A 13,565-nucleotide genomic window follows, 5' to 3' on the forward strand; every position below is an offset into this window, starting at 1 on the left:
CACCTCCCCCTTTATCCCATGAGATCCAACCTTTTGCACCAACCTACCATGAGGGACTTTGTCAAACGCTTTACTAAAGTCCATATAGACGACATCCACGGCCCTTCCCTTGTCAACCATTCTAGTCACTTCTTCAAAGAACTCCACCAGGTTAGTGAGGCATGACCTCCCTCTCACAAAACCATGCTGACTATCGTTAATGAGTTTATTCCTTTCTAAATGCGCATACATCCTATCTCTAAGAATCCCCTCCAACAACTTCCCCACCACGGACATCAAGCTCACCGGCCTATAATTTCCTGGGTTATCCCTGCTACCCTTGTTAAATAACGGGACCACATTAGCTCTCCTCCACTCCTCTGGGACCTCACCTGTGTCCAGTGACGAGACAAAGATTTGCGTCAGAGGCCCAGCGATTTCATCTCTCATCTCCCTGAGCAGCCTTGGATAGATTCCATCAGGCCTTGGGGATTTGTCAGTCTTTATATTCCTTAAAAAAACCTAACACTTGTAATGAAGATTTTCGCTAACGGGTCAACACTCCCCTCCGAGACACTCCCAGTCAACATATCCCTCTCCTTTGTGAATACCGATGCAAAGTATTCATTTAGGATCTCCCCTACTTCTTTGGGTTCTCAGCATAATTCCCCACTTTTGTCCCTGAGAGGTCTGATTTTTTCCCTGACAACCCTTTTGTTATAGAATAGAATCATAGAATCAAAGAAACCCTACAGTACAGAAAGAGGCCATTCGGCCCATCGAGTCTGCACCGACCACAATCCCACCCAGGCCCTATTCCCATATCCCTACATATTTTACCCACTAATCCCTCTAATCTATGCATCTCAGGACACTAAGGGGCAATTTTTCAGCATGGCCAATCAACCTAACCCGCACATCTTTGGACTGTGGGAGGAAACCGGAGCACCCGGAGGAAACCCACGCAGACACGAGGAGAATGTGCAAACTCCACACAGACAGTGACCCAAGCCGGGAATCGAACCCAGGTCCCTGGAGCTGTGAAGCAGCAGCGCTAACCACTGTGCTACCGTGCCGCCCTAACGTATGAATAAAATGCCTTGGGATTCTCCTTAATCCTGTCTGCCAAGGACATTTCGTGACCCCTTTTTGCCCTTCTAATTCCTCGTTTGAGTTCTTTCCTACTTTCTTTGTATTCCTCCAGAGCTCCCTCCGTTTTTAGCTGCCTGGACCTAACATACGCCTCTCTTTTCTTTTTGACCAGTCCCTCAATTTCCCTGGTTATCCACGGTTCTCGAATCCTACCCTTCCTATCCTTCATTTTTACAGGCACATGCTTGTCCTGTAGCCCTAACAACCGTTCCTTAAAAGACTCCCACATGCCAGATGTGGATTTACCCTCAAACAGCCTCTCCCAATCAACAGCTGCCAATTTCTGCCTAATCCCACTAAAGTTAGCCTTCCCCCAATCCAACACCTTACCCTTGGGACACCACTCATCCTTTTCCATCACTATCCTAAAGCTAACAGAATAGTGGTCACTATTTGCCACATGTTCCCCTACCAAAACTTTGAAGACCTGACCGGGCTCATTCCCCAGTACTAGGTCCAGTGTAGCCCCCTCTCTAGTCGGGCTATCTACATATTGTTCCAAAGAACCTTCCTGTACGCATTTTACAAATTCCTCCCCATTCAGACTCCCAGCCCTACGCGATTTCCAGTCTGTACCAGGGAAATTGAAGTCTCCCACTACAACAAGCCTATTTTTCCGGCACCTTTCCATTATCTCCTGACATATCCGTTCTTCCACTTCCCTTGGGCCGTTGGGGGGCCTGTAGTACACCCCCAACATAGTGACTGCGCCCTTCCTGTTTCTGAGCTCCACCCAGAGTGCCTCGTTACACGGCCCCTCTGAATTGTCCTCCCTCTGCACCGCTGTAATATGCTCTCCACCTAATACTGCTACTCCCCCACCTCTTTTGGCCCCTCCTCTGTCTCGCCTAAAACACTTGTACCCCGGAATATTCAGTTGCCAGTCCTGTCCCTCTTTCAACCAAGTCTCTGTCACCGCAACCACATCCAAATTCCTCGTGAGCAAACTTTAATGAGATGAATTATTTGATAAGAACACCAGATGGAAGGAAAGCTCACAGAACGTGTCGTGTGAATAAGTTCAAACGGTATTTTGATGGGGAAGGAAAGCAGAAGTAAGATGTGTTATTTGTAACAACTCAGAGTGAAGAAATTCCTCAGATTAAATTGGGCAATGAGGAAGTAATCAGAAATTGGGATTAATTATTTAGTTACCTTCCGGAAGAAAATCAGAGCGACCTGAAAGAGTTATTACAATCACATGGAGAACTATGTGGGAATAAACTGGGAAGTACAAAAACAATTGTGCATGATTGAAGGGGGAAATTATTAACCAGTTAATAAGGCTTTAGATAGAATACATAAGGCACTGACAGTACTATCAATAAAGAGTTAAATGATTCTTGAAACAAGGCTAATAAGCAAATAAAGACAAATAGTTTACACCTATGGGGATGTAGTAAAAGAATTAAATAAGTAATTATGATTTTAAAACATATATTGATATTTTAAATGTATTTTAAGTATTGTGTCAATCATTGCTCATTTCAGTCGAAAGCGGGTTACTGCAAGGGATGATGGTTAAAGGCAAATAGTTCAGAGCCAAAGGCCTGGGAACCCTGTAGTTAGCAAAATTCATATCAGAAAGTTTCGTATGGAGGAACACATCTTGCAACGTTATGAATAGGACCATTCATTGCCTGAACTCAGGGTAAGGACATGCCCGGATGCAGGATCACATGTTTATCCAGGTTGGCAATGATCTGGTGGGAACTTCTACTTTGACCCCTGTAGCAAGCGTCTCGGGTAACCAAGCCGCCAGGAAGTGACTTTAGCCAAGATGGGAGTTAGCTTCCGGATTTAATGGACAAATGAGATATCATTATGCTGGATGGTAAAATACAATTGGCTGAATGTCAGGGATTATTAGGGATGTGTATCCTAAATGTAATTGATTTTAAATTAATATCAGGCGGGAATAATTGATAAGAAAACGTATAATTGATCTGTTTTTGATTGTTTACATCAGATTCATCGGAGAGGTTTTGTCGCTCTATCTCCAAGCTACTTAATCCTTTTGATGATCTCTGAGCAACTATTTGTTGTGTTTTTGTTCTGAATCAATGTTATGTTCTTGTACAGAGATATCTGCCTCACGAGTTTTGTACTGTCTATAGTTAAAGATAGTACCAACCATTTCAATTTACCCTACAACAATGATATAGATGTCGGAAATGCTGTTCCAATTAAGCAACATCCTTATCGACTCAATCCACTAAAGTTGAAACAGGTTCAAATGGAGGATGGAAAACACGCTTAGGAATGATATTATTGAAGTGAGTTACAGCGATTGGAGCTCACCTGTAGTGATGGTCCCAAAACCATAAGACCATAAGACATAGGAGCAGAATGAGGCCACTCGGCCCATCGAGTCTGCTCCGCTATTCAATCATGGCTGATATTTTTCTCATCCCCAATCTCCTGCCTTTTCCCCATAACCCCTGATTCCCTTATTAATCAAGAACCTATCTATCTCTGTCTTAAAGATACTCAATGACCCGGCCTCCATAGCCTTCTGTGGCAAAGAGTTCCACAGATTCACTACTCTCTGGCTAAAGAAATTCCTCCTCATCTCTGTTTTAAAGGATCGTCCCTTTAGTCTGAGATTGTGCCCTCTGGTTCTAGTTTTTCCTACTAGTGGAAACATCCTCTCCACGTCCACTCTATCCAGGCCTCGCAGTACCCTGTAAGTTTCCCCCCTCATCCTTCTAAACTCCAACGAGTACAGACCCAGAGTCCTCAACCGTTCCTCATACGACAAGCTCTTCATTCCAGGGATCATTCTTGTGAACCTCCTCTGGACCCTTTCCAAGGCCAGCACATCCTTCCTTAGATATGGGGCCCAAAACTGCTCACAATACTCCAAATGGAATCTGACCAGAGCCTTATACATCCCTGCTTTTATATTCTAGCCTCTCGATATGAATGCTAACATTGCATTTGCCTTCCTAACTGCTGACTGAACCTGCACTTAAGAGAATCTTGAACACGGACTCCCAAGTTCCATTATGCTTCTGATTTCCTAAGCATTTTCCCATTGAGAAAATAGTCTCTGCCTCCATTCCTCCTTCCAAAGTCCTCACACTTTTCCGCATTGTATTCCATCTGCCACTTCTTTGCCCACTCTCCTATCCTGTCCAAGTCCTTCTGCAGACAATGATTATGGGTGGACTACAGAAAAGTGAATGCAGTTATGAAGTCAGATTCATTTACTATTCCTCGACTGGTAGACTGTCTTGAAAAGGTGGGAGAAGAAAGTTTTATTTCCAAACTTGATTTACTTAAAGGGTACTGACAAGTGGCTTTTGTCATGCCAAATGGTCTGTATCAATTTAAAGTCATGCTTTAAAAATGAAAAATGCGCCAGCAAAGGCTAACCAGCAAGGAGTAAATTATTGCGCAGTGTACACAGACAATCTAGTTCATTTTCACTCAGATACGGAAGGAGCCTTTGGAACATTTAAAGGGATTGTCTGTTCAGTTACAGGAGGTGGGCTTGCTGGTAAACATGGCTAAAAGTGAACTCACAAGAGCACAAGTCACGGTCTTAGACAATACGATTGGACAGATGGCCCCCACAGAATGCGGAAACAAAAGTTATTGGGGAGCTCCTAATACCGTCAGTGAGAAGTGCCGAGATTCCTGGGCGGGGGTGTTTGCTCCAAGAAATTCCTGCCCTATTTTAGCAAGGTGGTTGCTCCACCGGACGGCCTGCTGAACAAACACAGGAAATTTCAGTGGACGTCCGTTTGACGATCAGAAAACTGTGGACCACTGCGCCAATCTTGGCGGCAGTGAATGATGCAGAGCTATTCACGGTGGCTGCTGATGCCAGCACTGGTGCTGGATTGTTGCAAAAAGACAAATGAAAAGAACAACTGGTTATTTTCCCAAAAAATTAAATAGTCACCAAAAGAGATATTTGGCCATTGAGAAGGAGGCATTGAGTTTGGTATTGGCGTTGCAATATATATATTGCCAGCAATTCATCAGAGACTGTTTACACTGACCATATCCCATGGAGGTTTCTGGAGAAGGTTCAGATTGCGAATGCACGATTGTTTGGATGTGAGGAATGGGGAGTGAGTGAGGGTTGCGTTACGGTGAGCTGTTGGTGTCTCTCAGTATCAGCTGATTCCTCCTCACAGTCTATGCTCAGTCCAGCGATCTGCTCCAGGGAAGATTCGGAGAGTTCAAGATGCCGGGACTGTGATGGGATCACGTCGCGACAGTTGATGATGGCTTGTCGAATGCAGGACACCCACTGCTGTTTGTTGAAGGTGTCGTTCGCTTGGAGGGTGTGTGCCTGGCCCCGCGACCGGTCCCTGAAACTCACTCGGAAAATGTTCTTCGCTGTGGAAAGTTCAAATAAACACAACTTCATCGAAGGTCCCCAATGACGTCCCATATCTGTCTCCCTATATACCCCTTACCCTATACCCCTCTCCGTATATACCCCTCACCCTATATACCCCCTCTCCCTATATACCCCTTACCCTATACCCCTCTCCGTATATACCCCTCACCCTATATACCCCCTCTCCCTATATACCCCTTACCCTATACCCCTCTCCGTATATACCCCTCTCCCTATACCCCTCTCCCTATATACCCCTTACCCTATACCCATCACCCTATATCCGTCACCCTATTTACCCCCTCACCCTATACCCCCTCTCCCTATACGCCCTCTCCCTATACCCCCTCTCCCTATACCCCCTCTCCCTATACCCCCTCTCCCTATACCCCCTCTCCCTATACCCCCTCTCCCTATACCCCCTCTCCCTATACCCCCTCTCCCTATACCCCTCACCCTATACCCCCTCACCCTATACCCCTTTCCCTATACCCCTCTCCCTTTACCCCCTCGCCCTGTACCCCTCACCCTGTACCCCACTCCCTATACCCCCTCTCCCTATACCCCCTCTCCCTATACCACTCACCCTATACCCCCTCTCCCTATACCCCCTCTCCCTATACCCCCTCTCCCTATACCACTCACCCTATACCCCCTCTCCCTAAACCCCCTCTCCCTATACCCCTCTCCCTTTACCCCCTCACCCTATACCCCTCAACCTATACCCCTCACCCTGTACCCCCTCTCCCTATACCCCCTCTCCCTATACCCCCTCTCCCTATACCCCCTCACCCTATATACCCCCTCATCCTATACCCCCTCTCCCTATACCCCTCACCCTATACCCCCTCTCCCTATACCCCCTCTCCCTATACCCCCTCTCCCTATACCCCTCTCCCTATACCCCTCTCCCTATATACCCCCTCATCCTATACTCCTCTCCCTATACCCCCTATCCCTATACCCCCTCACCCTATACCCCTCTCCCTATACCCATCTCCCTATACCCCTCACCCTATGTACCCCCTCTCCCTATACCCCCTCTCCCTATACCCCTCACCCTATACACCCTCTCCCGATACCCTTCACCCTATACCCCTCTCCCTATATACCCCCTCACCCTATACCCCCTCACCCTATGTACCCCCTCACCCTATACCCCCCTGACTCTATATACCACTATTCCGTATACCCCTCACTGTATATACCCCTTCACCCTATACCCCTCTCCCTATCTACCCCCTCTCCTTACAACCAATCTCCCTATGCCCCTCACCCTCTATACCCTCTCACCCGATATACCCCTGCTTCCTATATACCCCCTCTCCCTATATCCCCTCTCCCTATATACCCCTCACCCTATACCCCCTCACCCTATACCCCCTCACCCTATATACTCCCTCTTCCTATATCCTCTCTACCTATGTGCTCCTCTCCCAAATACCCCCTCTCCCTATACACCACTCCCTAAATGTGCCTCAGGGGTCAGTGCTGGGCCCACTGATTTGTCATTGATATTAATGATTTGGATGAGAATATAGGAGGCATAGTTCGTAAGTTTGCAGATGACACTGGCAAAGTGGACAGTGAAGAAAGTTATCTCCAATTGCAATGGGATCTTGATCAATTGGGCCAGTGGGCTGACGAATGGCAGATGGAGTTTAATTTAGACAAATGTGAGCTGATGCATTTTGGTAGATTGAACCAGGGCAGGACTTACTCAGTTAATGGTCGGGCGTTGGGGAGAGTTACAGAACAAAGAGATCTAGCGGTACATGTTCATAGCTCCTTGAAAGTGGAGTCACAGGTGGACAGAGTGGTGAAGAAGGCATTCGGCATGCTTGGTTTCATCGGTCAGAACATTGAATACAGGAGTTGGGACGTCTTGTTGAAGTTGTACAAGACATTGGTAAGGCCACACTTGGAATACTGTGCACAGCTCTGGTCACCCCATTATAGAAAGGATATTATTAAACTGGAAAGAGTGCAGAAAAGATTTACCAGGATGCTACTGGGACTTGATGGTTTGAGTTATAAGGAGAGGCTGGATAGACTGGGACTTTTCTCTCTGGAAGGTAGGAGGCTGAGGGGTGATCTTATAGAGGTCTATAAAATAATGAGGGGCACAGATCAGCTAGATAGTCAATATCTTTTCCCAAAGGTAGGGGAGTCTAAAACTAGAGGGCATAGGTTTAAGGTGAGAGGGGAGTGATACAAAAGTGTCCAGAGGGGCAATTTTTTCACACAGAGGGTGGTGAGTGTCTGGAACAAGCTGCCAGAGGTAGTAGTAGAGGCGGGTACAATTTTGTCTTTTAAAAAGCGTTTAGACAGTTACATGGGTAAGATGGGTATAGAGGGATATGGGCCAAATGTGGGCAATTGGGACTAGCTTAGGGGTTTAAAAAAAAGGGCAACATGGACAAGTTGGGCCGAAGGGCCTGTTTCCATGCTGTAAACCTCTATGACTCGATGACTCTATGCCCCCTCTCCCTATACCCCATCTCCCTATTCCCCCTCTCCCTATTCCCCCTCTCCCTATGCCCCCTCTCCCTATGCCCCCTCTCCCTATTCCCCCTCTCCCTATTCCCCCTCTCCCTATTCCCCCTCTCCCTATACCCCCTCTCTCTATTCCCCCCTCCCTATTCCCCCTCTCCCTATACCTCATCTTCTTCTCCCTCTACCATTTTTGCCCAGCTGCCATGCTTCCTCTATCACCCTCTCTCTCTCCCTTTCTCCCACACTCCCTCCATCCTTCTCTCTCTGTTCTTCTTCTTCTCTCTCTCCCTACCTCCGCTTCACTCTCTTTTTCCTCCTTCCCTCCCTCCCTCCATCTTTGTCTCTCTCCCCCTTCCTCTCTTTATCTTGCCCCCCTCTCCCTCTCTCTCTCCCCCTCTCTCTCTCCTCCTCTCCCTCTCTCTCTCCCCCTCCCCCCCCTCTCTCTCCCCCCCTCTCTCCCTCTCTATCTGTGTGTCTCTCTCTCCCCCTCCCTCTCTCTCTCCCCCCCTCCCCCTCCCTCTCCCTCTCTCCCCCTCCCTCTCTCTCTCCCCTCCCTTTCTCCCCCTCTCTCTCCCCTCCCTCTCTCTCTCCCCTTCCCTCTCTCCCCCTCCCTCGCTCTCCCCCTCCCTCTCTCTCCCCCTCCCTCTCTCTCTCCCCCTCCCTCTCTCTCTCCCCTCCCTTTCTCCCCCTCTCTCTCTCTCTCCCCTCCCTCTCTCTCTCCCCTTCCCTCTCTCCCCCTCCCTCTCTCTCCCCCTCCCTCTCTCTCCCCCTCCCTCTCTCTCCCCTCCCTCTCTCTCTCCCCTTCCCTCTCTCCCCCTCCCTCTCTCTCCCCCTCCCTCTCTCTCCCCCTCCCTCGCTCTCCCCCTCCCTCTCTCTCCCCCTCCCTCTCTCTCCCCCTCCCTCTCTCTCTCCCCCTCCCTCTCTCTCCCCTCCCTTTCTCCCCCTCTCTCTCCCCTCTCTCTCTCTCTCCCCCTCCCTCTCTCTCTCCCTCCTCTTGTGGGCTCAGAGTGAGGGTTCCTCACCTCTCTCGTTGCTGTTGCTGAATGCCCCCCGGATGGAGCCCCCGACTCGAGTCTCTCCGTCGGGCAGGTCCTCCAGGACCAGCTGGTGAACGGGGATGGGGGTTCGGTAAACCTGGAAAAGAGGGAGCTCGTTCCGACTGACCGGCCGCGTGACGACCAGGACTCGCTCGAACAGGAAAACCCGGAGTTTCTGGGGGGCAGGAGGAGGGAGCGTTAGAGGCTGAGGGGGCAACAGAGAGGGAAACAGAGGGGAAACAGAGAGGGAAACAGAGAGGGAAACAGAGGGGGCAACAGAGGGGGAAACAGAGGGGAAACAGAGAGGGAAACAGAGGGGAAAACAGAGGGGGCAACAGAGGGGGAAACAGAGGGGGAAACAGAGGGGGAAACAGAGAGGGAAACAGAGGGGAAAACAGAGGGGGCAACAGAGGGGGCAACAGAGGGGGCAACAGAGGGGGAAACAGAGGGGGAAACAGAGGGGGAAACAGAGGGGGAAACAGAGGGGAAACAGAGAGGGAAACAGAGGGGAAAACAGAGGGGGCAACAGAGAGGGAAACAGAGAGGGAAACAGAGGGGAAACAGAGAGGGAAACAGAGGGGAAAACAGAGGGGGCAACAGAGGGGGAAACAGAGGGGGAAACAGAGAGGGAAACAGAGGGGAAAACAGAGGGGGCAACAGAGGGGGCAACAGAGGTGGAAACAGAGGGGGAAACAGAGGGGGAAACAGAGGGGGAAACAGAGGGGGCAACAGAGGGGGAAACAGAGGGGAAACAGAGGGGGAAACAGAGGGGGAAACAGAGGGGGAATCAGAGGGTGAAACAGAAGGGCAACAGAGGGGGCAATAGAGGGGGCAACGGAGGGTCAACAGAGGGGGAAACAGAGAGGGCAATAGAGGGGGCAACAGAAGAGGCAACTGGAGGGAGAGGTGGAGCAGGTGTGGGGTCAGGGGGAAGAGCGGGAATAGGGGAATAGAGAGAGGTGGGGGGGGTGAGGGCGGTGTGGGGGTTAAATTGGGCCGGGGTTAGGGGTCAGAGGTGGGGGTGGGGGTCGGCGGGTAGGTGTTGAGTTGGGGGGTTACAGGTCAGGGGTCGGGTCAGGGTGGGGGTTAGGGGTTGAGGGTCAGGTGTTGGACGGAAGTTTGAGATTACAGGTCAGGAGTCGGGGATCGGAGTGAGGGTGGCCTTGGGCTGGGGTAGGGTGTTACAGGTCAGGGGTCGGGGATCAGGGGTTGGAGTGGGGTTGGACTAGGGTCAGGGTAAAGGTCGGGGGTCAGACTGGGGTCGGGGTAAAGGTCAGGGGTTGGATGGGGTTTAGGGTTTGGGGGTTAGGGGTCAGGGTGGGATTGGACTGGGGTCGGGGTAAAGGTCGGGGGTCGGGTTAAAGGTCGGGGGTTGGGGTAGGGTGGGGTTTAGGGTTGGGGTCGGGAGTTGGGGTCAGGGTGGGGGTTGGACTGCAGTTGGGGTAAATGTTGGGGGTCAGACGGGTTGGGGTAAAGGCCGGGGGTCAGGGATTGGGTGGGGTTTAAGGTTGGGGTCAGGGTGGGGATTGGACTGGTGTTGGCGTAAATGTCGGGGGTCAGACTGGGGTCGGGGTAAAGGTCAGGGGTTGGGTGGGGTTTAGGGTTTGGGGGTTAGGGGTCAGGGTGGGGTTGGTACTGGGGTCAGGGTAAAGGTCAGGGGTCAGATAGGGTCAGGTAAATGTCGGGGGTTGGGGTTGGGTGGGGTTTAGGGTTGGGGTCAGGGGTCAGGGTGATGACTCACCGCTCCCTTGTTGTTCTTCAGTTCTCCATGGCAACACAGGACGTTGCTCTGATTGATCAGCGGTTCCACCTGGGCCTCGTCCAGGAAAGAGAGTCGATCGCGGTAATAGCGACATTCCGATTCGCCCGTCCTCACGTTCACCTTCGCCACGATTCCCTGGATCAGCCCAATCTGAGAGAGACGTGTTACTCGCGTCAGTAACAGGATCTAATCCATGCTGACCCCCTGACCTCTGCCCCCTGACCTCTCACCCAACCCCTGAACTCTCACCCCAACCCCTGACCTCTCACGCCCACCCCCGACCTCTCACCCAACCCCCTGACCTCTCACCCCCACCCCGACCTCTCACCCAACCCTCTGACCTCTCACCCCCACCCCGACCTCTCACCTCCTGACCTCACCCCACCCCCCTACCTCTCACCCAACCCCCTGACCTCTCACCCCCAACCCCGACCTCTCACCCCCTGACCTCTCACCCCACCCTCAACATCTCAGCCCCTGACCTCTCACACCCTGACCTCTCACGCCCTGACCTCTCCCCCACCCCCAACCTCTCACCCCCACCCCCTGACCTCTCACCCCCCCAACCTCTCACCCCCCCTGACTCTCACGCCCTGACCTCTCCCCGCTACCCCATGACCCATTCCCCAACCCCAGACCTTCACCTCCTCCTCCTGACCTCTCACCCCTGACCTGAGCTCTCCCCCACCCCCTGACCTCTCATCCCTGTCCTCTCCTTACCACCCGCAAGCTTTCACCTCCACCTCTGACCTCTCACCCCAACCCCTGGCCTCTCACCCCACCCCCTGACCTCTCACCTCCACCCCATGACCTCTCACCCCACCCCATGACCTCTCACCTCCACCCCATGACCTCTTACCCCACCCCCTGACCTCTCACCCCACCCCCGACCTCTCATCACACCCCCTGACCTCTCACCCCTACCCCCTGACCTCTCATCCCCACCCCCATGACCTCTCACCCCCAGCCTCTGACCTCTTACCCCACCCCCTGACCTCTCACCCCACCCCCGACCTCTCATCACACCCCCTGACCTCTCATCCCCACCCCCATGACCTCTCACCCCCAGCCTCTGACCTCTCATCCCCGCCCCTGACCTCTCGCCCCCCCAGCCCCTGACCTCTCACCCCCACCCCCTGACCTCTCACCCCCAGCCTCTGACCTCTCACCCCCGCCCCTGACCTCTCGCCCCCCAGCCCCTGACCTCTCGCCCCCCAGCCCCTGACCTCTCACCCCCACCCCCTGACCTCTTGCCCCAGGTATTGCCCTCCCCCTGCCCCCACGCAGTAACTCACCCCCTGGCTGAGGTGTTGTTGGTCAGGGTGTTCGCCGGGAGTGTGGCGGAGAATCTCTTTTAGCAGCAGCGGGTATTTGACCAACCGGCTGCGAGGCAGATCCAGGAAATTCCACAGGTCCAGCTTCCTGCTGAAGGAGGATTCCTGACACAGCCGCAGAAACTCATCCACTCGCGGATCCTGCTTCTTATAATCCAGCAGCGACTTGGCAGCAACAAGGTTACAGCAATAACTCTCATAGACAGTGAGAGAGGGCAACTGCGAGAGAGAGAGAGAGAGTGTGAGAGACTGGGATAGAGAGAGAGAGAGAGACTGGGATAGAGAGAGAGAGGGAGAGAGACTGGGATAGAGAGAGAGAGAGGGAGAGAGACTGGGATAGAGAGAGAGAGAGGGAGAGAGACTGGGATAGAGAGAGAGAGGGAGACTGGGATAGAGAGAGAGAGACTGGGATAGAGAGAGACTGGGATAGAGAGAGAGAGAGACTGGGATAGAGAGAGAGACTGGGATAGAGAGAGAGAGAGACTGGGATAGAGAGAGAGAGAGAGACTGGGATAGAGAGAGAGAGGGAGACTGGGATAGAGAGAGAGACTGGGATAGAGAGAGAGAGAGATTGGGATAGAGAGAGAGAGAGACTGGGATAGAGAGAGAGACTGGGATAGAGAGAGAGATTGGGATAGAGAGAGAGACTGGGATAGAGAGAGAGAGAGACTGGGATAGAGAGAGAGAGAGACTGGGATAGAGAGAGAGAGAGACTGGGATAGCTAGAGAGAGAGAGAGAGACTGGGATAGAGAGAGAGAGACTGGGATAGAGAGAGAGAGAGAGAGACTGGGATAGAGAGAGAGAGAGACTGGGATAGAGAGAGAGAGAGACTGGGATAGAGAGAGAGAGAGAGACTGGGATGGAGAAAAAGAGACAGTCGGGGAATGGAGGAGTCGGGAAGATGGGGGAGTTGAGGAGACGGGAGAGTTGGGGAAACGGGGGAGTTGGGGAGACGGGGGAGTTGGGGAGACGGGAGAGTTGGGGAGACGGGGGAGTTGGGGAGACGGGGGAGTTGAGGGGAGTCGGGGAGATGGGGAAGTCGGGGGAGTCGGGGAGATGGAGGAGTCGGGGAGACGGAGAGATGGGAGAGTCGGGGGGGGAGTCAGGGAGTTGGGGGAGTCGGGGTGAGTCGGGGAGTCGGGGGGGAGTTGGGGAGTTGGGGGGGTGTCAGGGAGATGGGGGAGTTGGGGAGATGGAGGAGTCGGGGAGTTGGGGAGATGGAGGAGTTGGGGGGGAGTTGGGGAGATGAAGGAGTCGGGGGGAGTCGGGGAGATGGGGGAGTTGGGGGGAGTTGGGGAGATGGGGGAGTTGGGGGATGGGGAGTCAGGGAGATGGGGGAGTTGGGGGGAGTCGGGGGATGGGGAGTCGGGGGGAGTCGGGGGATGGGGGACTCAGGAGATGGGGAGTGGGAGCGACGGAGGAGTCGGGGAGATGGGGGAGTTGGGGG

The 13,565-nt window shown here is 52.5% G+C and overlaps 1 protein-coding gene across 1 annotated transcript in view; it reads right to left on the reverse strand.

Moving 5' to 3' along the window:
• Positions 1–2,065: 2,065 nt before the first annotated feature.
• The window catches only part of LOC144506237 (uncharacterized), a 36,541-nt gene continuing 25,041 nt past the window's right edge, over positions 2,066–13,565 (reverse strand). Inside the window, exons 7-10 of the mRNA XM_078232095.1 lie at positions 12,079–12,336; positions 10,763–10,933; positions 9,007–9,196; positions 2,066–5,484 (exon numbers count right to left, since the gene is read on the reverse strand). Coding sequence (XP_078088221.1) covers positions 5,171–5,484; positions 9,007–9,196; positions 10,763–10,933; positions 12,079–12,336 — 933 coding nt within the window. The 3' untranslated portion in view covers positions 2,066–5,170. The remainder of the gene's footprint in view (positions 5,485–9,006; positions 9,197–10,762; positions 10,934–12,078; positions 12,337–13,565) is intronic.

This window comes from Mustelus asterias, chromosome 17 (assembly GCF_964213995.1).
Source record: "Mustelus asterias chromosome 17, sMusAst1.hap1.1, whole genome shotgun sequence".
Taxonomy (NCBI): Eukaryota; Metazoa; Chordata; class Chondrichthyes; order Carcharhiniformes; family Triakidae; genus Mustelus; species Mustelus asterias.